We start from the raw sequence: 24,295 nt of genomic DNA, 5'->3' as shown, positions 1-24,295 counted from the left end.
CCCTTTCATGTATCCTCACAATGGCCCCAAACAGCTCCTGCCAGCCTACCAAGAAGGCTAGAAGGACCAAGAAAGGGGCAGGTATGAAGGGTTTCTTACTATTACTCCTTATTCTAGGTCTGTCTCCTGTAGGTCTTGAGGATAGTAGCTATGATTAACCTATATAATCCTCTAGTACAAAGTCAGTTTTGCAGAAATGCCTTTAGGATAAACAAATATGCCTGAGACATATAGACGATTCTCACAGATTAAAGTCAACTGTGCCTTGTGGTCAGCAAGATTGCTTGTTATTTACAGCAGCTGAAAAGTTTAACTTCTCTTTAAATCACATGTATTTTAGCCAGCATTCATCACTCAACAAACGTTTATTGTGCACATACTAGATGCCAAGCTGTAAAATTTCTATCATGGGGATTCTAAGTGCCCTCAAAAAGTCCACATCTCGAATCTCCCCTTCTCCATCTGAGGAACCACAAATCCTTCTCACCCCCCTTTTGCCTCCATGCCACAAAAGGGTTTCTTGGATCTCAAGAAAATGACAAGAAATCTTACAAGCTTTTAAAGAAAATGTAAAAAGGGAGATGGGCTCATGGGCATAGCCAGTCTTAGGACCCAAGACAGTTATAGAAAGCACAGGTCCACAGGCAAGCAGGGAGCAGGGCTGGAAAGGGTCCTTTAATGAACCCAGAGATGAACCGGAGCTCAGTCGCCTTACTTTTGGCTCATTCCTCACATTTTCCCAAATGAGATCTTTGGAGACCTGCTCTAACTCAGCTCTGTCACCACTGTCAATAGATACATCACCAGAAATGTAACCCTGCCAGACAGGTCGAGCTCTTAAACGATTGTTGCTTTTTTGGGTCTAAGGCAAAAGGATCCATTAACAATACATCCCCTTTACCACTGTCCCCCATCATCTGTAAATGACTACCATGGCCCTCAGGCCCCCAAGGCCTGAAGTAGGTAGTTCCCTTGGCATCTATGACTCAGAATCTTCAAGACTGTAAGGCAGGGAGGACACAAGGGGTGGTTTCTCTAGCTGATTCTGTCTATGGAGGCAGAGTAAATTAAGTACGTTTTCCCAAGGGCAAAAGAAATATCAGAACACAACAGCCTGGCAGCTTCCTCCAGCCTGATGTATATGGACCCAAACCTGGCCTCTTCCTGGTACACTCTGTGACTTGGCCCCTCAAGAGCAAGATGGTAAGAAACACATTGTGAATCCAATTTTCCTATCTGCCCCTGGGTGTCACATAGATAAAAGTTTGGGGTGAATGATTCTTTGCTGATGGATGAGGTGATGAGAGCTTTGCTACAACAAGGGCTGATTCTTGTCCCTCTCCAATGTACATACCTGTTGGGCATTGGTGGCAAGTGTCTGGATCTGTCCCTGCACAACTTGGGTGCCTGAAACAGGCTGGGCTAAGCGGATATACTGCAGCTGGCCGGCATTCAGCTGTACCTAGGACAGGGCAGAGACAGAGATCACAGTGGTCTGAGCACAAGCTCACACAGGCACACTTCCCATGACCAGATCGAGGGATTGCCCATGCACTGAAAGGCCCTCAAAGAAGCCTACCCTGAAAAAAAAAGTCCTTTTTTTTTTTTTTTTTTTTTTTTTTTTGGTTTTTCGAGACAGGGTTTCTCTGTGGCTTTGGAGGCTGTCCTGGAACTCGCTTGGTAGTCCAGGCTGGTCTCGAACTCACAGAGATCCGCCTGCCTCTGCCGGGATTAAAGGCGTGAGCCACCAACGCCCGGCTTTTTTCTTTTTCTTTTTTTTTTTTTGTTAAAAAAAAGTCCTTTTAAACAAAGGTCAGAACAAGAAAAGCACCCCACCCCACACAAAAGAGCATGCCCTAATATGGCCACATACTCATCTACTGGCAGCTGGCTATTTGATCAGAGCTTATCTGAGGCTTTCCCAAGACTACCTGACACTTCAAAATGATTGGGATTTAAATACAGGCCTCTCCTGACATCTCCATCCACTGTAAATAGTTCCAGGGTTTGCCAGGCACCCAAGACAGATGGCTGTGGAGTCATTCAGCTTATCTTGGAAGAAAAGCCTGGCCCACTTTACTATCTCTGTCCCCAAGATTCAGGACCAATGCATGAGTGGGGGTGGGGACAGTCTGTGGACCATGAAGACTCTTGATGTTCAGCACTAGCCTCTGGCCAAATACTCCCCAGGGGAAGCAGAGTCAGTAAACTCTCACAGAAAACCCACCACTGGAAAGCAAAGCTACAAAACTGCCCCTGGAGCTCTTCATGCTTACAATGGAGCCTCAAACAGCATGGTAACACCACAGCCTACACTTAGCTGTGTGCTGAAAGCCTTAACACAAGCTCTTAGAGTTCCACTGTGACATGAACACACTGTTGCTTTGAACCGGGGGTAAAGGGAGGAATGAGACAATTACTGAGTTCTGTGGCTCAGCAGAGATAGAGTAGCTGAGAATGGTGGCTGTGCACACTGACAACTTAGGGGCTCAAAGTTCCTGGGAACACAAGCTAATTTGGTCTGTCTCTATCTAGGGACCCAGAAAGCAACCTCCTGGCTGTTCAGCTTGCTTCTGTTGCAAGGAAAAACTTCTGTTGCAAGTCACACCACTGTACCGGCACAAGCTTGTTCCTGGCTTTCAAAAGCTAACTCCATGGCAGGAACCTTACTTCCACGAGGAAAATGCTGACAGGATAAAGCTGCACCCTACATGCAGTGCTACATCAAATGCTTCCATGCTGGCCTCAAAGGATTTGAACCATCAAGAAAAATGGAAGTGTTGTTTTGTTTTTAAAGACATAGAGTGTCATGTATCCCAGGCTGACTCTGAAATCACTACATAGCCAAGGCTGACCTTGCACTTCAGATCCTTCTGTCTCTACCTCCCAAATTCTGGGATTACAAGCATGCAGTTTAAACAGTAGTAGAGATCAAACTAAGGGCTTCAGGCATGCTAGACAAGCACTCTACTGATGGCACTATACCCCTAGCCTAGGTAAAAGTTCCATAGCTATCTGCTTGAGGCAGTGGTGACCTTCACCACTTATTTTGTTCCAGAGCCAACAGGAGCTGTTGGGAGATTGTGCCCAAATTCCTTACCAAATCTATACTGCAGCTTCCAGCTGACATCAAGTCACTTCTGTGAATCAAAGTGGCTGCAAATTTCATCTGCTTAGACTGACAGTGGTCTAGTAAGGAGTCACTAGAAGGCCAGTCAAGAATTCTAGGTTGAAAAACTAAAGCCTTGTCCTAGGTATAGATAAAGCTCCAAACAGTCACAGGTGTTTAAGATTTTCTAGTGGAGGTGACACCTGCAGAAATTACTAAGGCAGCCAAATAGTTCCAAGCAGCTGTGACAGAAGAGGCTTTGCTTGTTAGGCTTGAGAAATCTAGAGTTGCCCAGCTCCTCAGTTCTCCAAGAAACAGTGGGTCTGTTGCTCCTTGTGGCTTTGCTGCCCAAGTTCCTCAGCAAATGAACCTCTCCTTTTAGCTTTTGTGAGGAAAGTAAAGTTTCTGCTTTGAAGGTCACCACTATTACAAACACAACTGAGCAGCCTCAAGAGTCTAGAAACATCAGTCCTTAATCCCAGCACTTGGGAGGCAGAGGCAGGTGGATCTCTGTGAGTTTTGAAACCAGCCTGGTCTCTAAGAGCTAGTTCCAGGACAGCCTCCAAAGCTACATAGGGAAACCCTGTTTCAAAAAAACAAACAAAGTCTGGAAATGTCAACTTCTGAGAGGGTGTTTGAGAACAGTGAAGATGACATACTGGATTCTGTAACAAATCTTCTGGACCAATGGTTTGTTCCATAAAGATGGGGGCTATGGTTAAATGATGTTGTTTTGGTTCATACAAAAAAAAAAAAAGGGGAGAGGGGGAGGGGGAAGGGGGGAGGGAGAGGGAGAGGGAGAGGGAGAGGGAGAGGGAGAGGGAGAGAGAGAGAGAGAGAGAGAGAGAGAGAGAGAGAGAGAGAGAGAGAGAGAGAGAGAGAGAGAGAGAGAGAGAGAGAGAGAGAGAGAGAGAGAGAACCATTCAGCAGAGAACTGGTGGCTGAAATAGTGATACAAGGGAGAACCCAGGTACCTGGAATTATTGGTATGTTTGTATATGAGAGACAGAAGTGGGGTGAAGAGACACATACTCACAAACTCCACTTTCCTACAGTTTTGCTTGGTCTGTTACTTCACAACTTAAGAAAAGTTCCCAAACTGAACAAAGGGAGCTCTTTGGGCTTTGTTTCAGAGGAAGCAGCAAGGCAAGTCCAAGTGGTTCCTATCAGCTTATGTTTCAGGAAGGACTGCTCCACTCTTCCCCATTTTGTTTTTTTGTTTTTTGTTTTTTTGGTTTTATGAGGCAGGGTTTCTCTGTATTGTTTTGGAGGCTGTCGGTCCAGCCCAGCTTCGAACTCACAGAGATCCGCCTGCCTCTGCCTCCCAAGTGCTGGGATTAAAGGCGTGCGCCACTAACACGCCACTAACACCCGGTATACTCTTCCCCATTTTGGTTGCAAAATAATCAACATAGTTAGAGTCTTTGCAAATGCTGAAAGTTTTTGTTTGTTTGTTTAGTTTTTGGGTTTTGTTTTTTAAATAAAAGAACAGGGGGCTGGAGAGATGGCTCAGCTGCTCTTCCAGAGGACATGGTTCAATTCCCAGCACTCACATGACAGCTCACAGCCACCTCTAACTCTAGTTCCAAGAGATTCTATACCTTCTTCTGGCTTCCACAGGCACCAGGTACATACTGCTTGAACATGGTGCACAGATATACATGCAAAGGAGAACACCCATATGCATAAATTAAAAATAAAGACAGGTTAAAAAAAACAAAACAAAAAACTAAGAAATGAAATCCCTCTAGGCATGCAAGAAGCAATAGTCTACAGTAAAGGAATGGGTAAGTTAAATGAACGTCAAAAATATACTTTGCTGCAGGCTCCCCTGGGAAGCAACTCATGAATATGCAACAAGTATATTTATGGCCTTCCCTACATACCTCCCTCTTATTTTCTGCTAATCAAAGATAGGTCTGGAGGTGGTGAAACGGCACCTGCCACCAGGCCTGATAACCTGAGTTCAATCCCTGGACCCAAATTCCCTGCCAGATCTGTACTACAGCTTTCAATTGATAACAGTTAGCTACTTGTATGGATCAAAGTGCCTTAGAAAATCTCATCCCACAAAGCTGTCTTGATTTCCACATGAATACAAAGAAGCACACCCACCCACACACAAATATATTAATGTAGTAGTAGTCGCAGTAATAATAATAAAAACAGGCATGAGACAGAGCTACCATGATTTCCTTGTGTAGATGTAGGAGGGGAAGAGAAGAGCTATATCACACGTGAGGCAGAACCTGGACGGAAGCAGATGGGTAGGAAACAATCGACAAAGCTGGTGTGTGATGGGAACACGGACAACAGGAGCCCAGGAGTATGGGGACAGTGCTGGCTTACCGGGATCTGCTGGATCTCTCCAGTGTTGGTGATGATCTGCTGCATCACCTGCATGGTCTGTCCAGTGCCACTCTGGGCCTGTGGTGTTTGACCCTGAGGCTGGGCCTGTACAATCTGCACCTGCTGACCTTCCCCAACCTGCATGGTCACCGGCGTGGTCTAGAGGGAAGAGTCGAGAGAGAGCTGCTGAGTTCTGGCTGAGTGCCTGTAGAAGTCAACTAAGAGCTCACACACTCCATTAATGCCAAGATTTGTCACCCTCTTAACACGGAGCCAGAGTTAAGTCTTAGAGAGAAACGAGAAAGCCAAACCAACGTTTACGCTCACAGTGCAGAATATCTGCCTGAACCTAAGCTTAAATGCCTGGGCTTCAAATGCTGCAACTCCACAGCCCTTCTGTGGTGGCGAGGTGCATACACTATGAGGGGGGAAAAATCAAAGCACTCATAACAACTGACACAGACAGACCCATGTAAAATTTAGAGCAGGTGAATCTGGAGGGCACAAGGGAACAAGCGGAGCCTACACAAATGCATTATATTTAGGGTCCTAGACTATGTCACAGGCATGAGAGACACTAAGAGAAAATAAAGCACACAGCTCACCTCTAAGGCTGGGGCTAGTGCATGTAGGCCCTCACCCATTTAAGCAGCAGAGTGAATCTTGCCCACCTTAGACAGTTGCTATGGACCAAAGCACAGCTTCCCACAGGACAGAGTGAAGATACCAGATGTGACAACTCATCAAAGCTTACCCTCACTCAACAGAACTCAACAGAGCAAGAGCTTCAACAGTCTAGAAATGTTGATCTCAGGGCTAAGAGACTTCTGCCTTATGTCCATGACCTGCACTTAGCAGCTCGTCACTATGAAGCAGACTCCGAATCTAAAGACCACAGCCTTTAATGTGACAGAACTAAGAGAGATTAACCCAGTGTACCTGACCTGTCTGGTAGTGGGCGTGATAGCAGATAGGTGGAACAACTACGCCTGTATTCTCTCTCATTCCACTTCAGACATGACTGCCCCCCTCTGGACTAAGAACGTTGTCAGTCAGATGATACTGGGAGTCTCAAAGAATCACGGGCTTCACATAATGTTGCTGTTTTCATGCCAACTCTTGACTGAGCAAGTGCCCCCGACATTATAACTAGGTAACTAAAATTATGGGGGAGGAGGGGAATCTAGGAACTATAGAAGAGATTTATTTAAGAGACTACTAGATAAGGAAAAATTACTGAAAACTGGAAGAGGAAAGAAGAGACAGCATTCTCAGTAAAAGTATCCTTGGTGAGCTAGGACAACAGCAAACAGATCTTCTATTTCTAGCATGATCATGATCATGATATTCTACCTGTCTAACCCATACCAAGAGAAGCTCCCATCTAAAAACAGAAAACACAGGATTCCCCTCACCACAGTTCCTTCTAGCTGTGCTATAATGGATATTCCATCCTGGGGAAGACACTTGCACACAAATTGAAACAGCCTTCACCACTCATTCACTATGGGTCCAAGGAGGTATGACCCAGCCCCCAGCCCCCCTGAAGCAGCAAGACAGCAAAACAGCTTGAAGGGACCAACCTCACCAGCTTTCTCAGCTCCAAGCCCAGCAAGTCTTGGTTGGCAAGGTAGACAGATGAAATTTTTGCTGACCCAAGAAATGAGACAAAACAACAACAACAAAACATGCTGCCAACTCATCATCGTACTCCATCAGCCCACTTTTTGAGAGGATTTCCAAGGTATTTCTAATTAATTTCAGGAAAATGAGTGCTTGTGTTAGTATGGCAGCTGCCAAATCACCTATGGTGTGCCCTGCTGTAAGCACAGCAGCCCTGGGCTCCTTGAGATAATCAGCCAATCAGGGACAGCCTCTCTTTGAGTTCACTCAGTAAAGGGAAAAGGCCTTTGGCAGGTAAAGCTCTCTCACTGCAGAGGCACAAGCATGAGCCAAAGAAGCTCCCTGAGACTTCAGGGTGCAGTGAATGCCTGAGGCGAGGACTGGGCTATAATCAGCTTTGAACATTGCCTAGCTAGCAGTGTCTGACATGGGAGAGAGACTCAATATATTTTATTTTATGAATAAGTAAATGAGCAAGTAATAAACCCTAAAGTCAAAATTAATACTTAAATCCATCCCATCCCAATGCTTTTCTTGTAGGCAAACTTAGCTCTTTACCAGAATATATAAGACTCTCCAGGATGTGTTTCCTGGACTTGCCTAGATAACTCCCGTGCTAATTATATTCTCCCACTACTTTCTTTGCTGTTTCTCCCTTTTCTGTCTGTTTGCTTGCTTTGCTTGCTTGTTCTGAGATAGGGTCTCATGTAGCTGAGGCTGGTCCCAAACTCCTGATTCTCCCACCTCTATCTCCAGAGTGCTGGGATATAGGCATGTGCCACCATGTCTAGCCATTTCTCATTTGTAAAGTCTTTGAGCAGCAATACCATGCTTTTCCAGTGACCCCTCTAAGAGCATGCTACTCCAGTTCAGGAGCGCTAACTCTCTTCCACCATTTCCTCACATCTTTGTTAGGAACTCTCTTGATAACACTCTGTATATAATTCTAAGGCTGTCTTAGCCTTACTCATCCCATGTGGTGGTACAACCTTTAAAAATTTTTGTATCCCCAACTCAGACTATTGTGAATTCCTTAGAAATTAGGATTGCTTCATTCATGCTTATGCCCCAAATACCTAGCATAAGACTTTACTCACAGAGGATGCTCACTGTTTGATGAATAAATAAAGAAATGACTGACAGAATTTGGATTCAGAGCTCACAGAACTGAGTCCTCTGCAGCCTCTCATGACTCCCAACGGATGGTACTGCTCTCAACAGTACTATGGGGGAGAGAAAAAAATCCTCTGATTACTATTGTCAAAAGAGAAGGTCATCTGACACAAATACAATAGGACAGAGAACTGCCAGAAAGGAGAGCTTTGCAAGCTGGCAATAATATTATTCTCCCCTTTAAGAGCACAAATTCCAGTCCTGGTATAGACAGACAGAAGGTGTGGAGTCCACTGAAAAGACCTTTAAAGACACCCCACTGCTGTTCACGGGTGCATGAGAAATTTTTTTCCTCTAAAATGTCTGAGTTCATAGGGATCCTGGAGAAAACCTTGTCCACTGACCTACGAGGAAAACAGGGTCCAGAGAGATTAGGGTGACACTTGGCTTCTGTGACTCAATCAGGGGGAAGCTCAGGTTTCCAGACATGAAATGCAGCACTCTAAGGATCTGATGACCTCGCTCTGCACAGCACACTTTCCCCACCCAAAACTAAGAGGCACTCTGGTGTTAGGCTGGTACCCTCTACAGCTCACAGACCTGACCCTGCTGAGGCTGTGCAATGATGATCTGCCCAGGCTGGATGGTAGTCGTGGAACTGGTGGTCTGCTGGCCTTGCTGCTGTCCCTGGACCTGGACAGCAGTGGGCTGCTGAGCCAGCGTGAAGTAGTACTGGACAGGTTCCGCAGGAGTCACAGACTGGCGCACTTCCTCCTGTGGGGTGGAAAGAGACTCAGGTAAGGGGAAAAAAACCAACTCAGCAACCGCCACAGTGAATTTCCACTCTTCCCCCAAACAGGCTATGTGCAGTTGCCTGCCGAATGCTGAGCTCTCCACATTTGCAGTCAAAGGAAAAGGGGAATTTAAAGAGACCAGTTGTACTAAATCAAACTAAAAATAACAGCTTCTATAGGCTTCACAGAACATACAGCCAATTTTCTGAAGCACGGAGTAATCATCCATTGCGTGATGAGTTGCAAACAGGCAAATAATTACTATAACCAACAATCACATACCAAGAGAGCTTGTCTGTAGGTTCTGTCAAGCACTATGATACAAGAACAGTGCTGCTACCTGCCAGCAATGGGAAGATGCTACCCAAATTTATTGACCCCAAGTCCCATAAAAGACAGCATGCCCCGTTCCAGAAGGGACATATCTGGGAAAGGGGAAAACAGCTTTTGGGCTACAATTCCAGAGCCAGCTTTTCACAGCACACTGAAAGCTCTGTGTTTACCACGAACACATCTATCCCAGTATCACATCTGAGTCTACTTGTACTTAGCCAGAGAAGTGCAACCCAGGGGGCCTGACGATAACTCTCCGCTGGGGTGCTGCTTTGGCTGACTAGGGAGGCAGCATTCTGTCGGATCTGATGGGTGAAGAGATTGTTGTTCTTCAGCTGACGTTTTCCATGGCAGAAGGAGTAAACAACCCTCTCCCAGCCACCTTAAGCTCACAGCTGAGAGTGTAGGATGTTTACACACACTACAACATGGTTACAGCCCAGGGGTTGGTGGGCCCCTGACCACCCACAGAGATCAGCATCTCATTCCGAGTGACCTGTGACAAATGGTGTCCCTGTCTAGGACAACAAAAACATTCAACCACATGGGCTGAGTAATTTTATTCATGTCCTTATTCAGAGCTAAGTCTATCAAGTTTCAGAAGAGATACTTCTACAAGGCACTGAGACTTTCTGAACTGCTCAGTACTCCCCAGAGCGTGCTTCCATGGCTCTGTCTTCACTTCAAGATTTTGTACCTGCACGGCAAACAGCCAGTTCTGCTCAAACGTAAGTTCCAATGAAGGCAATACTGCCTCTCTCTGGCTTGCTACTGTCCCTGGTATTTCCACACAGGCAGTGGTAAGTGCTGCCTAAATGATGAGATTTTTCTGACTGTAGACAAATTCTTCTGAACCTAACAGATACAACACCACCTTTGGAGAACAGTACCTCCACTCTCCTTAGAGTCCCTAAGATCCTATGACCATGTGTGTGGAAAAGCTGTCCTTGCAGCATCAAGCTAAGTGCTTGTGTTTCCTGTGGGTACTTTAACTGGGATTATAGACAGCTGGCCTCTGAGAATCTTATATAACAAGGTTCTCTAATGTCATCCATGTAGACCAGGAAACATTCTTGATATTTTTTGTTTGTTTTGTTTTTTGAGACAAGGTTTCTCTGTGGCTTTAGAGGCTGCCCTGGAACTAGCTCTTGTAGACCAGGCTGATCTCGAACTCACAGAAATCCGCCTGCCTCTGTCTCCCAAGTGCTGGGATTAAGGGCATGCGCCACCACTGCCAGGCAACATTCTTGATATCTAAGCAAGTCTTTAAACACAAGTTGACCTGGGTTAATGTACTCTGTGCTTCAAACCCAGTTTCAATCCTCAATATGATTATGCAGAGGCAGAAGAAACAGGAGAGCCCCTTTTATTTTCATCTAGGTCTCAAATTCTAAAACACCCTAACAATGATAAAGCCAGGTCCATTTCAAGCAAATGTCAGGCAGCAACCACGTCTTGGCAGGGATAATATACGAATACCCTTTTAAACCAAAAAACTGAGGCCAACTGCTCTATTTATTTATTATTTAGGTTTGTTGAGACAGGATTTCTCTGTGTAGTTTTGTAGACCAGGTTGACCTCGAACTCTGCCTCCCCAAGTATTAGGATTAAAGGCCTGGACTATCACAGCCTGGCTCCAACTGCTCTTTCTAAGGCTGTAGAAACTAAGTTCAATGTGTATTTTTTCACCCACTGAGGTCTCCCTTCCTATTTTATAAATAGGAAGACCAGGCTTGACAGACCAAGCTCTTGGCCATGAGAATATTAAGACCTGAGAATGCAGCCAGGCAGTTGGGGAAATGGAACTTTCTACCTTTCATCTGTGACTGGCTCTAGGTGTCTGTGATTACAGTTATCAAGCACTAAACATGTTTTTGTTTTTACAAGACAAAAAGCAAATTATCTAAATACCTCTTCAGAACCCAAAATACCATTTTATCAAAAGCTATCCAGCAGGCGGGTAGCTTCTCCTATGCTTCCTACTGCATCCTCTCAGGTAATAATGAACTAGACATTTTTTAGGACACTGTTGTCAGGACAAGGCATGGCTGTTTTCAAATCACTGTGATGGTAGGAGGCACAAGTAAGGGTCTTCTGCTTTATGAAGACTCATTCTGCAAATGGAGGTCAAGCCAGCAAGGGAAATGATTATGCTTGATAAAAGAAATGGGTGAAAAGATAATGACATTTCAATGAGCAGGAACTTTCAACTCATAGCTTAGTGGGGGAGTTAGCCTCAAATACCTTTTACTTGCAGACTATTCATGAGAGACATTCCAAATTATCTCTGAGAAGCTAGAACCTTATACTCACAATACAGTATTTTCCTTTCCCAGGTGTAGAACAGCACCCTGAGCCCTGGAATAATCCCTGAATGACTGGGTCAATACAGAAGAGGGTACGTGCTCAATACTAGCAGTGGTCTCTCCACTGCTGAGACTGAAAAACAATGCCAGCCTCACCTCACAGGGTCATCACTACACTGATGAGCAGCCAGCTGCAGATGGGGGAAAAATACATTTGCTTTAGTAGCAGAGTGAAATGCTGCCTCCTTCAGAGGGTGTGTTTTGGAGAGTAGGCACTTTTAAAGGACTTTAGGAGGTGCCAGCCAATTTGGAGCTTGGGAAAACTTCATGTCTACAGAGAATTAAAAAACTGCTATCTTAGAATTTCAGGCCAGCTTTCAGCAGTCTCAACCTTTTAAACGCCAGGCAGCAGCTGTCCTGAATAGGATGCCAATCAATAGCTTGAACACCTACAAAGAACTAAAACCCGGCAGCATAAGGAGTATTCCTGCTGGGTACTCTTTAAAGAGCGATGGACAAAATATAGTGCCCTGGTATTATTAGCTCCAAAGGAAGAAAGGCAGTTTAGTGCACGCCTTAAATCCAGCACTAAGGAGGCAGAGGCAGGCAGATCTCTCTGAGTTCCAGGCCAGCCTGGTCTACAGAGAGTTTCAGTCTAGCCAGAAATACACAGTGAGACCCTGCATCAAAATCCAAGCCAAACCAAACAAAAAAGGAAGATGGATCAGAGCACTTTAAGTCCAACACCTAAAGGAAAAACACTCTGAGACCCAGAAGGACAAGGAGTTCTGGAAGAAGGTATAGGACAGTGGTTCTATAGTGACCAGGGTTGGGGTGGGGGGGTTGAACAACCCTTTTTACAGGGGTTGCCTAAGACCACTGGAAAACACAGACATTTATATTATAACTCATAACAGTAACAAAATTACAGTTATGAAGTATGAATGAAATAATTTTATGGTTGGAGGTCAGTACAACATGAGGGTCACAGCCATTAGGAAGGTTAAGAACCACTACTCTAGAATAACACCCTTCTCTGTAGTCAGTCTATTCAGCAAGCAGCTCACAAGGAGTTAGTGCAGTAAGAGCAATGCCTGATTGCATCAGCGATCTTACCACCTTGTTTTTAAAGGGGGCTCCTGGTGGACACATGGGAGCAAAAATCCAACAAGAAGAGCAGGCTCCTGGTATTATTAGCTCCAAAGGAAGAAAGGCAGTTTGAGTTTGTGAGACTTCTCAGAGAGAAAGGAAGCACTCCAAGAAGGAGTCAAGTCCAGGGCACAAACCTGTAATGTCTCAAAGCCGATGTGCACAGCCGGGGATGACTGTGGCAGCCTGCCGCTGTAAACATCCGACTGAAAGCTCTTCTCAACACCTTACAGCTTCCAGTCAAGGATGTTTACAGTAGCAAAGACTGCCCAGAAAAAAGGGAGCTTCGGTGAGGCACACCCTACTCCCATAAAGGAGGTGACCCAGGGCTTGCTAACCCAAACCCTAATGAAGGGTCAGAATTAATATCAACTAGGATGCCCACTTCTCCGACACATTTTCTGACTGGTTATTAGTATGGGGAGGATGGCTGTCATTAACTGACTCTAGACAGTATACTACAAATAATTTAAGACCATTTCAATCTTATGAACAAAAACAAAGCAAACAGAGCATGGTATGGCTTTGCTTCTGTGAAGTGCTGCCACTATTTCCCAAATGTTCCACTAAACCTAGTGAGTCATTCAAACTGTGTGGCTGAAACAATGAGCTCTACAGGACGGAGTCTATTAGAATCACGATGAAGAGTTAGATGCTCTCAAGTCTTAACAATCCCGATGAAGCATTAGATAAACTCAAGTCTGAACAAAATAGGAGAGGCAAACACTCAGTTCTTGTAATTAAAAAGAAAAATGTAAAATGGTGGTTATAAAACTCAGTCGGAAACTAAAGCATCTGGGGAACTTATTGGTTCCTGAGGTCTTGGCATCATAGGCTCTGAATCAGTGGCTGGAGAGTAGAGCCAGGACACTATGTAGAGATACAACAGATTAAGAAAACAAATCCCACTATTCACAGAGAAGCTGATTCTTAAGACTCTGAAACCTGACTGTTTGAGAAAGCTTTCATTTTAGATCAAGGAATCTTGAAATGAGTTTCATCCCATTGTCTGTGACTAAAATCTTTCACTTTCACTGCAACACCACCCCAGAGGCACTGAGTTAAAAGTACCCACAAATGAGTAGAAGGAATGCCGAGGGTGATCTGGACTAGAGCGCAGAAACAGGAGCAGCAAATGCCTTGGGAGGGTAGGGGAAGCCCTAGACAGCAGTGTGCCCATGCCCTGCAGGTGGCAGCTGAGCATGTTCTCCCTGCTTACCTGACGCTTTGGAGGTTTCAGTTCATCTCTTGGAACAATGTCGATGAGAAAGTCGAACTGATCAAATTTTGTAATTGCCATAGCAATATCATTCCTCTGTAACAAAGAAAACCAGAATAAAAAAAATTGATGTACAAAGACTATAATTCTTTTGGCTTTGTTATCTTTCAAGTAAAAGGAAATGATTCCCCCACGCCACTCCACTCCCACACACCCAATACTGGGATTAAACCCAGGATCTTGTACGTTTGGCAGATGTTCTACCACTGAGCTATACCCCATCCCAAGGAGACTTTAAGGCTGCACTAAATATCCCTAGGTATGTCTAGAGCTAAAATAAGAACAGCCAAACTTACATCAGATTTGTTGGACAGAAATCAAAGAAAGAGATACACACATCTCGTGCTTTAAGGCAGGACATCTGAGCCCTACCCACTACTGTTCTGCTTGTTCTGGGTTCGGGGCCCTCCATAAAATTGTCAATGTACCATCTTCTGACTAATTCACAAAACAAAGGCAGTAATCTCAACTGGCATTCCATGGTTGGCAAGGTCAGCCCCTCTTTCAGTCATATGACCTTTTTCAAGGCCTACACACTATTTTCTTCTTTTTTTTTTTACAGGCAATTATAATCTAGTCACTTGATCTTTGTATGCTATGGTTTTTAGCTTGAAATTCAAAATCATACTGCTTAATGCATAGTTTAAATCTGAATTTGAGCCTGAATGCTCAAGCCTAAATTTACTACAGTTAGGTAGCTGACAAGAATGTCACAGCTTGTTCAAGTGAGCTTTCTCTTCAAGTCTGACAGTCCCCCTTCCTATGAATCCAAAAAAAAAAAAAGAAGAAAATTATTTCTTTTTTTTTTTTTTTTTCTTTTTGGTTTTTCGAGACAGGGTCTCTCTGTATTGTTTAGGAGGCTGTCAGTCCAGCCCGGCCTCAAACTCACAGAGATCCGCCTGCCTCTGCCTCCAGAGTGCTGGGATTCAAGGCATGCGCCACCAATGCCCCGCAGAAAATTATTTCTTAATGTGTGTAATTTTTTGAAAACTTTCAGGGAAAAGAAAAAAAAAAGCACTAATTCAGTGTGTGATATACTCAAGTATGTAGGGGAAAGTAAACTTTGAAATTTATTTAAAAATAGATCACTTTGACTGTCGGTAGTGGCACACACCTTTAATCACAGTTTTACAGCAGAGGCAGGGGATCTCTGAGACAGTTCCAGGACACCCAGGGCTACACAGAGAAACAAACTAACTGACTACTTTACCTCTGGATGATGTGAGAGGTTCGATAAATCAGCTAGAGTAAAAATTTTGTTTTGTTTTGTTTTTAGCCTACAGCACGTAGTATTTTCCCAGGCAGTCTCCCATCAAAGTATTAACCAGGCCTGACCCTGCTTAGCTTCTGAGATCAGATGAAAATTGGCACATTAAGGGTGGTTAGGTTGCATTTTAGAATGAAATTTTAACAGCAGAATTTAAGGAGAAAAATATACTGGTACTCACTGCGAACTTTATGTCTGGAATCCTTCACAATAATAAGGAAAAGCAAGCAAACTCACAAAAATCCTTAGCAACCTCTATATCCCACATCTTAAGCAAACGGGACCAATCAAATCAAATAGGAGGATGGAAATTTTGTTTTTTTTAATCTGTCATGGCCCCAAGCCACAGAAATACAAAACTGTAATTTACCCTTCTTGTTTTGTTTTCTGAAACAGGGTGTCTCTGTGTAGCCCTGGCTGATCTGGAACTCACTCTATAGACCAAGATGGTCTCAAGCTCACAGAGATCTGCCTGCTTCTGCCTCTCAAGTGCTTATTAAAGGCATGCATCACTGCTTGTGGTTTACTGTGCTTTTCTTAATATTTTACTAAAATACTACTCATTTCAGTGAAATACAGAAATGTAAATAGTTTGGATTCTGATGAATGTATACACCCAAGAAGTTAACACCAGACAGCTCTCCACCCCTAGCAACCCCATCCTTCTCTTTTTCTTTCTCTCCCTCTCTGTTCTTCTCTCTCTCCCCTTCCTTCCTTTCTTCTCTGTCCTGCTGTTCCTGTCTCCGGAGGCCAGTCTCCCCGACCTCCTCTTTCCCCTCCTTATGATTCCTTTCCCTAGTTAAAAAAACAAACAAACAAACAAACAAACAAAAACCTCTGCTTGAATCCTATCTCATGGAGTGACCAGTAGTGATTTTTAGATAACTAACTTGTACACCAATACTTAGAATTGTTCCTCTTTGATTTTAAGTTATTCTACAGTTAATTACGCGCCAGTATCAGCCGGGCGGAGGTGATGTACACCTTTAATACCAGCACTTGGGAGGCAGAGGAAGGCAGATATCTGTTAGTTCGAGGCCAACCTGGTCTATGGAGTGAGTTCTAGGACAGCTAAGCAGGACTATTTCACAGAAAAACCGTGGCTCAAAAAGAAAGAAAGAAAGAGAAGAGAAGATCAAGCCGGGCGTTGGCAGCACACGCCTTTAATCCCAGCACTCAGGATTAAAAGACAGGTGAACCTCTGTGAGTTGGAGGCCAGCACTCTGTGAGTGCCAGGACAGGCTCCAAAACAATACAGAAAAACCCTGTCTCGAAAAACCAAAAGGAAAGAAAAGATCAGTATCTCACTGTGGCTTTAAGCTGTTATTCATAGATGACTAGTGATGTTGTATATAGGCTTATTGGCCATCACCTTTAAAAAGGTTTTTATTACTTGTAGAGGGAACACAATTACATACCAGCTTGGCAGAGGCCATTGGTCCAAAGCACAGGAGAGGAAAAGGTAGGCAAAGGCAGCGTCTGCCCTCATCTTCCCAGGAAAAGTCTGCATTACCTGAAGAGTACGGCGCTTGTTGTCTTCTGTGTGTATCCAGGCTCGAAGAGTCAGCTCAGTGATAAAAATCTGGGCTGCCTTGGCGAAGAGCACGGGAGCTTCTGCGCTGATCATCTGGAAGAGAGTGCAGGCCCACACTGTAACCCCCGAAAAAGTATTCAAGCTTATCAATCTCATGCATCAGTGCCTACCTTGGGATAAGAGCTAAAAAATAAAGGGATGGTCTCTGGAGACTCCAGAGCAAAACAAATCCCTGAGTAGAGAAGAGGGAAGGATGTGTATTTATCTAGGGCTGCCACTACCAGGACCCACCCATGGTGTTTACTTCTTGCTTTATCAGTGTCTCTATATCCTTGGTTCTGGGATTATAGGCATATGGGTACTTTTTTTTTCTTTAAACCTTCCTAACAGCTTTCCAAAGAAAGGAGGGTTAAGAAGTGCCGGGCGTTGGTGGCGCACGCCTTTAATCCCAGCACTCAGGAGGCAGAGGCAGGTGGATCTCTGTGAGTTCGAGGCCAGCCTGGTCTACAGAGCTAGTTCCAGGACAGCCTCCAAAACAATACAGAGAAACCCTGTCTCGAAAAACCAAAAAAAAAAAAAAAAAAAAAAAAATAAGAAGAAGAAGAAGAAGAAGAAAAGTGAAGCCATGTAGTCATAGCTACAGAGCCAGCAGGTGGCAGAGTTTAGATTCTAATCCCAAGAAACTATTGAGGAAAGCTTGGGTGCCAATGGATCTGGATAAAACCTCCCATTTCTCACCTTTCTGAGCTTTATTTTTCTTAAACTAAAAGAAAAAAAAAGAGATAGACTTCCAGCGTTACTGGGGAAGTAAGTATGGGAGGCCTATGTACCCAGCACAGTGCCTAAAAATACTAAACTGCTTTAATATGCCTGATTTCAACCATAGCTGTAAAGAGCTACACAGACAGATGAGCTATATAGTTAAAAATATGTAGAAAGATGAGAACTGGGGTCTTGGTTCTACCAACACAGGTGGTCATTTCATCTTTGTGCATACTTTCACAGCTGTCAAATGGGTAGGCATAGTGGTACGTACCTAGAACATCCCAGCACTCAAGAGGGAGAGATAGGATAACCAAAAGTTCCAGGCAAAGTTGGGCTACATAATGAAGTGACACCTGTCTTGACAAACAAACAATACTTATCCCATTAAATCCCAGAGTTATTCAAGGAGGGGAATATGAATGTTATATGAACAGTTAGTTTTCTTGCAAATTCAAAGACAGCACACAATTTCAGACAAGATGAGACAAAGCTATTCTTCCCTGAGAATCATAATCAGAGGTGAGCTCCCAAGAATGGGGGGGTGGGGGCAAGGATTGATCCTCTCACAAGTATAATTCACAGCTGGGCATTGGTGGCACTCATCTTTAATCCCAGCACTCGGGAGGCAGAGGCAGGCGGATCTGTGAGTTCAAGGCCAGCCTGGTCTACAGAACAAGTTCCAGGACAGCCTCCAAAGCCACAGAGAAACCCTGTCTTCAAAAACAAAAACAAAACAACAACAACAACAAAAAACTCAAGTATAATTCACTCATGGTTTGTTTCTTTGCTTTATTAATTAATTCACTTTTATTTATTTATTTATTTATCTGTTTGTTTGTTTGTTTAGTCAGTCTGGTTTTTGGGGACAGGGCTTCTCTGTGTAGCCATGGCTGCCCTGGAACTTGCTCTATAGACCAGGTTGGCCTTAAACTCAGATCTGCCTGCCTCTGCCTCCCATGGTGCTGGTATTAAAGGACTGGCTGTTTGTTTTTAAAAAGGTCAAAATACCAGGAAAGTACATGTGGCAGTTTGAATGAGAATGGCCCCACAGGCTCATATATTTGAATACTTGGTCCCAGTTGATGTAACTGGGAAGGATTAGGAGATATGTCTTTATTGGAGATGTCACTGAGAGCAGGTTTTAAGGTTTCAAAAGCTCATGCCATTCCAGTCTCTCTGCTTTGTGATTGTGTCTTAAGATGTGAGCTCCCAGCCTCCTTGGACCATACCTGCTTGTTGCATGCTCCCTGACATAATGGTCATAGGCTTTAACCCCCCCAAAACTATAAGCCCCAACTCTTTTTATAAGTTGCCTTAGTTATGGTGTCTTATCCCAACAACAGAAAAGTAACTAAGTCAGTAAGTGTCATTATTAGAACTTTCTCACAGCTCAAAGAGCGATTGTAGCAAAACACTGAAAGGATAGCAATGTTTTATTGAACTGACATAAACAAATGTTTACACTATGAAGAGAAAAGAATTAGGGACAGTACCTGATCTTAGAAATAAACACTAATCTGGACACTTCAGGGGAGGGCCTGAGCCCTCCCCAGAACGAAATGACAGATTCTAGAGATTCCCCCATGGAGGGCCTTACCCTCCCTGGGGAATGGAGTGGGGATGGGTGGGAGGTTGGGGGGCAGGCATGGAGGGGAGGGAGAAGCTGGGACTGACATGGAAAGCAAGCTTGTTTCTAATTTAAATATATAATAAAAAGTGTTAAAAAAAAGAAGTAAACAGTAAGTATGTAGGAACCCCCCCCCCATGATATATCCCTGGTTTTCAAAGAAACACCATACAATAATTAAACTGTTCAATAGAAGATCACTTCATTTTAGACAAAAGCAAAATAAAACCATAGGCAACATATCATAATGAATTCATTTCTGTTAAGTTTTGAGCCCTAGAGGAATGAGAAATACTCATAGTTTTAGCTAATATGAACCTTAAAAATAACATGAATTCACCTTCACATCTTCATCCAGTTTCATAATCTTCTTAATACGAGCCAATGGGAGTTCCTGTACTCGGAAATCTTTCTGAAATGAACAAGAGGCACATGAGAGATGGGATGACCAGCAAAGTGGCAGAGCACAGGCAGCAGCAGACAGACTGGTATAGATCCCCCTCTCAGGAAATATGACAGGGAGGTAGGACAGATAAATTAACAAAGTACAAGCTCTAGACAAAATTCTTCACTTAGTCCCGCAAAGCTCCAAACCCTCCCAGTGCCTTCATGACTGAAGACAGCCAGTAACAGGTTCTTTGCCTCTGCTCAGCAGAGGTTCATTCATTTCAAGTACCCCTTCTTCCTTACGTTTTTGTTTTGTTGTTTTGTTTTCTCTATGTAACAGCTCTGGCTGTCCTGAAACTCACTTTGTAGACCAGGATGGTCTCGAATTCACTGATATCCATCTACCTTGGCCTCACAAGTTCTGGGTGATACCCCTGCCAGCTTCCTTCCTTTTCTGTAACTAAGTTTACTAACCTACATTATGCAGATTAAAGTGAAATCTCCGCCTTCAGGGCTTTCCCTATCCCGCCAGTTCTTCTGTGTTTGTTTAAGATAGGATCTCAATACTGGCTGGCCTCAAACTCAGAGACCTCCCTGTCGTTGCCTCCAGAATGCCCTCCTGACAGGGCACTGTGGGGAGCCTGAGGGTGAGGGTAAATTTGGCAGGTGTTTTACAGAAACAGGCCTGCTACTTTTTCCTTAACAAACAAAAATGGAATGGAGAAAACACACTATACTGGCTGGGATTTAAGAAAGAGCTGTTTTGCCTGATAGTGGTGATGCACACTTTTAATCCCAGCTCTGGGAAAGGTGTGGATCTCTGATTTCCAGGCCAGTCAGAACAAAGTCCAGGACAGCCAGGTCTATACAGAGAAACCCTGTCTCAGAAAACAAAAACAAAACACAAAACAACAACAACAAAAAAACAGGCTTGAGTAGTATCACTCAATTTATGTGCAATTTAAGCCTCTCCCTTTTGCTGTATTTTGAAACAACTATTTAGCCACATGCCCAAGGGTGAATATAATTTTAGAAATGGGAAGAAAAAAAAGACTTTAAATGTTAGAGTAGTAATGAAAGTATAGCAGAAAGATATGAGAGACCAAGTATGTGATGAAGCTAGGCATCAAATGACTGTTCCATAAGGGTCTATAGTGTGACTTTCTAAACCCTATATGATCACCTGGGTATCCACATTGTCACATTATGGAAAGAGGAACTATTATTTGAGATCTGATAAAAATCAACAAGCACAGGGAATTTACTTTTCCAAAACCAACAGAAAACTCAACATATATGTCAAGAAGGCATTCTAGAAAAGTGTTACTAGGCTTCCTAGTTTAACTATTAGGGTAAAATATCTAAGACACCTAACAGGGCTAGGCACTGTAGCACACAACTTTAACCCTATCACTAGGAAGGCAGAGGAAGGCAGACCTCCATGAGTCTGAGGCCAGCCTGGTCTACATAGCAAGTTCATGACCAGCCAACGACACATAGTGAGACCCTATCTAAAAAAACAAACAAAAAAGAATTGTTAGCATAGAGGAATGAATACCTTCAAGGCAGAAAGACACCCAATGTCTCTACACAAATTAATAAGGTACACTCATCTCTACAAATTCAAATATACTTTTTCATCTTTTTTCTTCCAAATTAGGTAACATTCTCCTTGAAACCTCTATTGTAACTAACCTTGGAGTGGAGGAGGCTGAGGTCCAGTTACTATAGTATTACCAGAAGACAGTAGAGAATATTCTTCCCAACCTAGTTTCTGTTCCTCTTTCATTTAATATCTCCATAATCCAACCTAACCTCTGACACCTAAGACTGCATGAAAGTTTAGAATTTGTCAAACAATCACATCACTATAGTCTCTTACACTAGAGAGATGGAATGAAGGCCCACAGGGATACAAGGAAGGGAATAACCAGATGGCAAAGAAGAGCTGGGAAATGTCCATAGGAAAGGTGACAGGAATTATGATCACGTGATACTAAAAACAGAATAGGAAGCACTAAATATCACCTGCAGTATCAAAGTATGACCTAGGAGCCAAGAACAGCAGGAGCAACACAGGAGCTGAATTAGGGCCAGACAGTTGAAGGCATTTTTCAAAGTATTTAATCACAGCAATCAATCCTTGCCATCTTACTAGTGTGGATGGTGCGATACATGACTATGTGGTGGTAACCAACAGCTTTCTGATTGAATGTGAGGCCTGCTCTATGGGAAGGAATTCATGCCTACTACTGGGGGGAGGGGCTGCTGGGAGGGCCTATTACTGTGGTTTCTTTTTCTAAATGTGAATGCAAAACTGTCTTCTAAATAGCTATGTTTATACCCACAGATTAGTACTGGTTTTTTTTTTGTTTTGTTTTGTTTTGTTTTGTTTTTTTTTGGTTTTTCGAGACAGGGTTTCTCTGTGGCTTTGGAGGCTGTCCTGGAACTCGCTTGGTAGTCCAGGCTGGTCTCGAACTCACAGAGATCCACCTGCCTCTGCCTCCCGAGTGCTGAGATTAAAGGCGTGCGCCACCAACGCCCGGCCAGATTAGTACTGTTTTCAATTTTGGTCATAGAAGCTTCTTTTTACAGTGGGTAATTCATAACTGGCCAAAGTGCTGAGAACAATTGACTGTTGAGTACTTGGCCCTCAATGAGGCATTTACATCAATCCCTCAAAGGCTCAGGGAAATTGTGGTAAAAGGGTAAGAAGAAAGTGAGAGCTGGAGGAATACTGCGAAATGCTGTCTTCTAGATATAACATGGCAGCTAAAATTCATGGATTCACTGCACCTATGGTTGATGGGGGAAGTCCTGTACATTTGTTAATAAAGCACTGTTGGCCAATAGGAATCTAGATGGGTGGGACTAGGAGTCCAGGAGGATTCTGGGAAGGAGAAACACAAGAGAGTTCAAGATGTAACGCCATGGGGTAGGAGCCCGGAACTATTCTCCGGTAAGAGACATACTTAGATTAACAATTATGGGGTAATTACTTAAGTCAGAGCTAGCCAGTAAGAAACAAGCAAGGCCAACAGCTTCATAATTAATACAGCATCTTGTGTGTTATTTGGGGACTACAACTTGGCAGAGCCCAGGCGACTGGCGGGTGACAAACCAAATCGGCAAGCAAGGAAAGCTTCCCTTAACATATGGTTAACTGTACAAGACCAATAAGATCAAGCCAGTCAATATTTCACCATGGATGAGAGGGGCTCATGGGACCTCCACCCCCACCTGAGGAGCCATTGGTAACTGAGGGCTGTTGCAGGAAGAGTCATTTCTTGGGAGTGTGGCTATTACTTACTAAGTTACCCAAGCTCCCACAATGACTCCACATCTATGACCATGCAGGCAGAACTAACTGGAAGCAGTGAGTTATTTCTTCACATGAAGGTAGAAGGGTAATGTTTAGGGAGGTCTGGAGATACTGGGAGGGAAGATCTAGGGCTGATATGATCAAGATGCATTGTATACATGTATGAAATTGTTAAAGTTTTTTTTTAAGATTTATTATTTATGCCGGGCAGTGGTGGCGCACGCCTTTAATCCCAGCACTCGGGAGGCAGAGACAGGCGGATCTCTGTGAGTTCGAGGCCAGGCTGGACCGACAGCCTCCAAAACAATACAGAGAAACCCTGTCTCGTAAAAAAAAAGATTTATTATTTATCCAGTGTTCTTCTGGCACATATGCTGGCAGGCCAGAAGAGGGCACCAGATCTCATCATAGATGATCATAAGCCACCATGTGGTTGCTGGGAATTGAACTCAGGACCTCTGGAAGAGCAGCCAGTGCTCTTAACCTCTGAGTCATCTCTCCAGCCCTGTTAAAGAATGTTTTAAAGTTTTTTTTTCCGTAAGCACTCATGTGTATTTGTGTGTGTATGTATGTGTTACATCACATGTGTATGAGCACCTGCAAAGGACAGAAGAGAGCATCAAATTCCCTGAAACAAACCTATCCAACCTTTTTCTTTTGTGAGATCTCATGATCCCCAAGCCTTGAACTCTCCAAAGAGGAAGTATGTGGGGGGTTGAAAAGATGGCCCAGTGTTAAGAGCACTGGCTGCTCTTGGAGAAGACTCAAGTTTGTTTCCCAGCACCACATGAAGGCTTACAAGCATCTGTAACTCCAATTCCAGGATGCCTTCTTCTAACACCCACAGGTACCAGACACACATGCAGTGATCATATATACACAAAGGCAAAATTAAAACACTCATATATTTAAAATAAATGTTAAATTTTTTTAAAGAGGCAGTAAGTGAAAATGGGTCATAAAATGGTATGGTGGTTTAAATGTAATTAGCCCCCATAATCTCATAGGGAGTGGCACTATTAGGAGGTGTGGCTTTGTTGGAGTGGGTATGGCCTTGTTGGAGGAAATGTGTCACTATGGTGGTGGGCTTGCAGGTTTCCTATGTTCAGGACACTGCCCAGCATCACAGTTGACTTCCTGTTGCCTGAAAGATGTAGGATTCTCAGCTACTCCTCCAGCATGTCTACCTGTATGCTGCCAGACTCCCCATCATGATAATAATGGACTGAACCTCTGAAACTGTGAGTGAGTCACCCAGTGAAGTATTTTCCTTATCAGAGTGTGGTGGGTCATAGTCTGTTCACAGCAACAGAAACCCTAACTCAGACACATGGGGTT

General features: G+C 43.8%; 1 protein-coding gene across 2 annotated transcripts in view; it reads right to left on the bottom strand.

Annotated features, from left to right (window-relative positions):
* The window catches only part of Nfyc (nuclear transcription factor Y subunit gamma), a 65,353-nt gene that overhangs the window by 2,607 nt on the left and 38,451 nt on the right, over positions 1 to 24,295 (bottom strand). For both annotated transcript variants that reach the window (XM_040756738.1, XM_040756739.1), the window contains exons 3-8: positions 19,589 to 19,660; positions 16,836 to 16,949; positions 13,996 to 14,091; positions 8,795 to 8,968; positions 5,459 to 5,617; positions 1,355 to 1,462 (exon numbers count right to left, since the gene is read on the bottom strand). In XM_040756738.1, coding sequence (XP_040612672.1) covers positions 1,355 to 1,462; positions 5,459 to 5,617; positions 8,795 to 8,968; positions 13,996 to 14,091; positions 16,836 to 16,949; positions 19,589 to 19,660 — 723 coding nt within the window. The remainder of the gene's footprint in view (positions 1 to 1,354; positions 1,463 to 5,458; positions 5,618 to 8,794; positions 8,969 to 13,995; positions 14,092 to 16,835; positions 16,950 to 19,588; positions 19,661 to 24,295) is intronic.

Source organism: Mesocricetus auratus, unplaced genomic scaffold (assembly GCF_017639785.1).
Source record: "Mesocricetus auratus isolate SY011 unplaced genomic scaffold, BCM_Maur_2.0 Super-Scaffold_100014, whole genome shotgun sequence".
Taxonomy (NCBI): domain Eukaryota; kingdom Metazoa; phylum Chordata; class Mammalia; order Rodentia; family Cricetidae; genus Mesocricetus; species Mesocricetus auratus.
The sequence above is the reverse complement of the archived record's forward strand: the minus strand, read 5'-3'. Positions and strand labels throughout refer to the sequence as shown.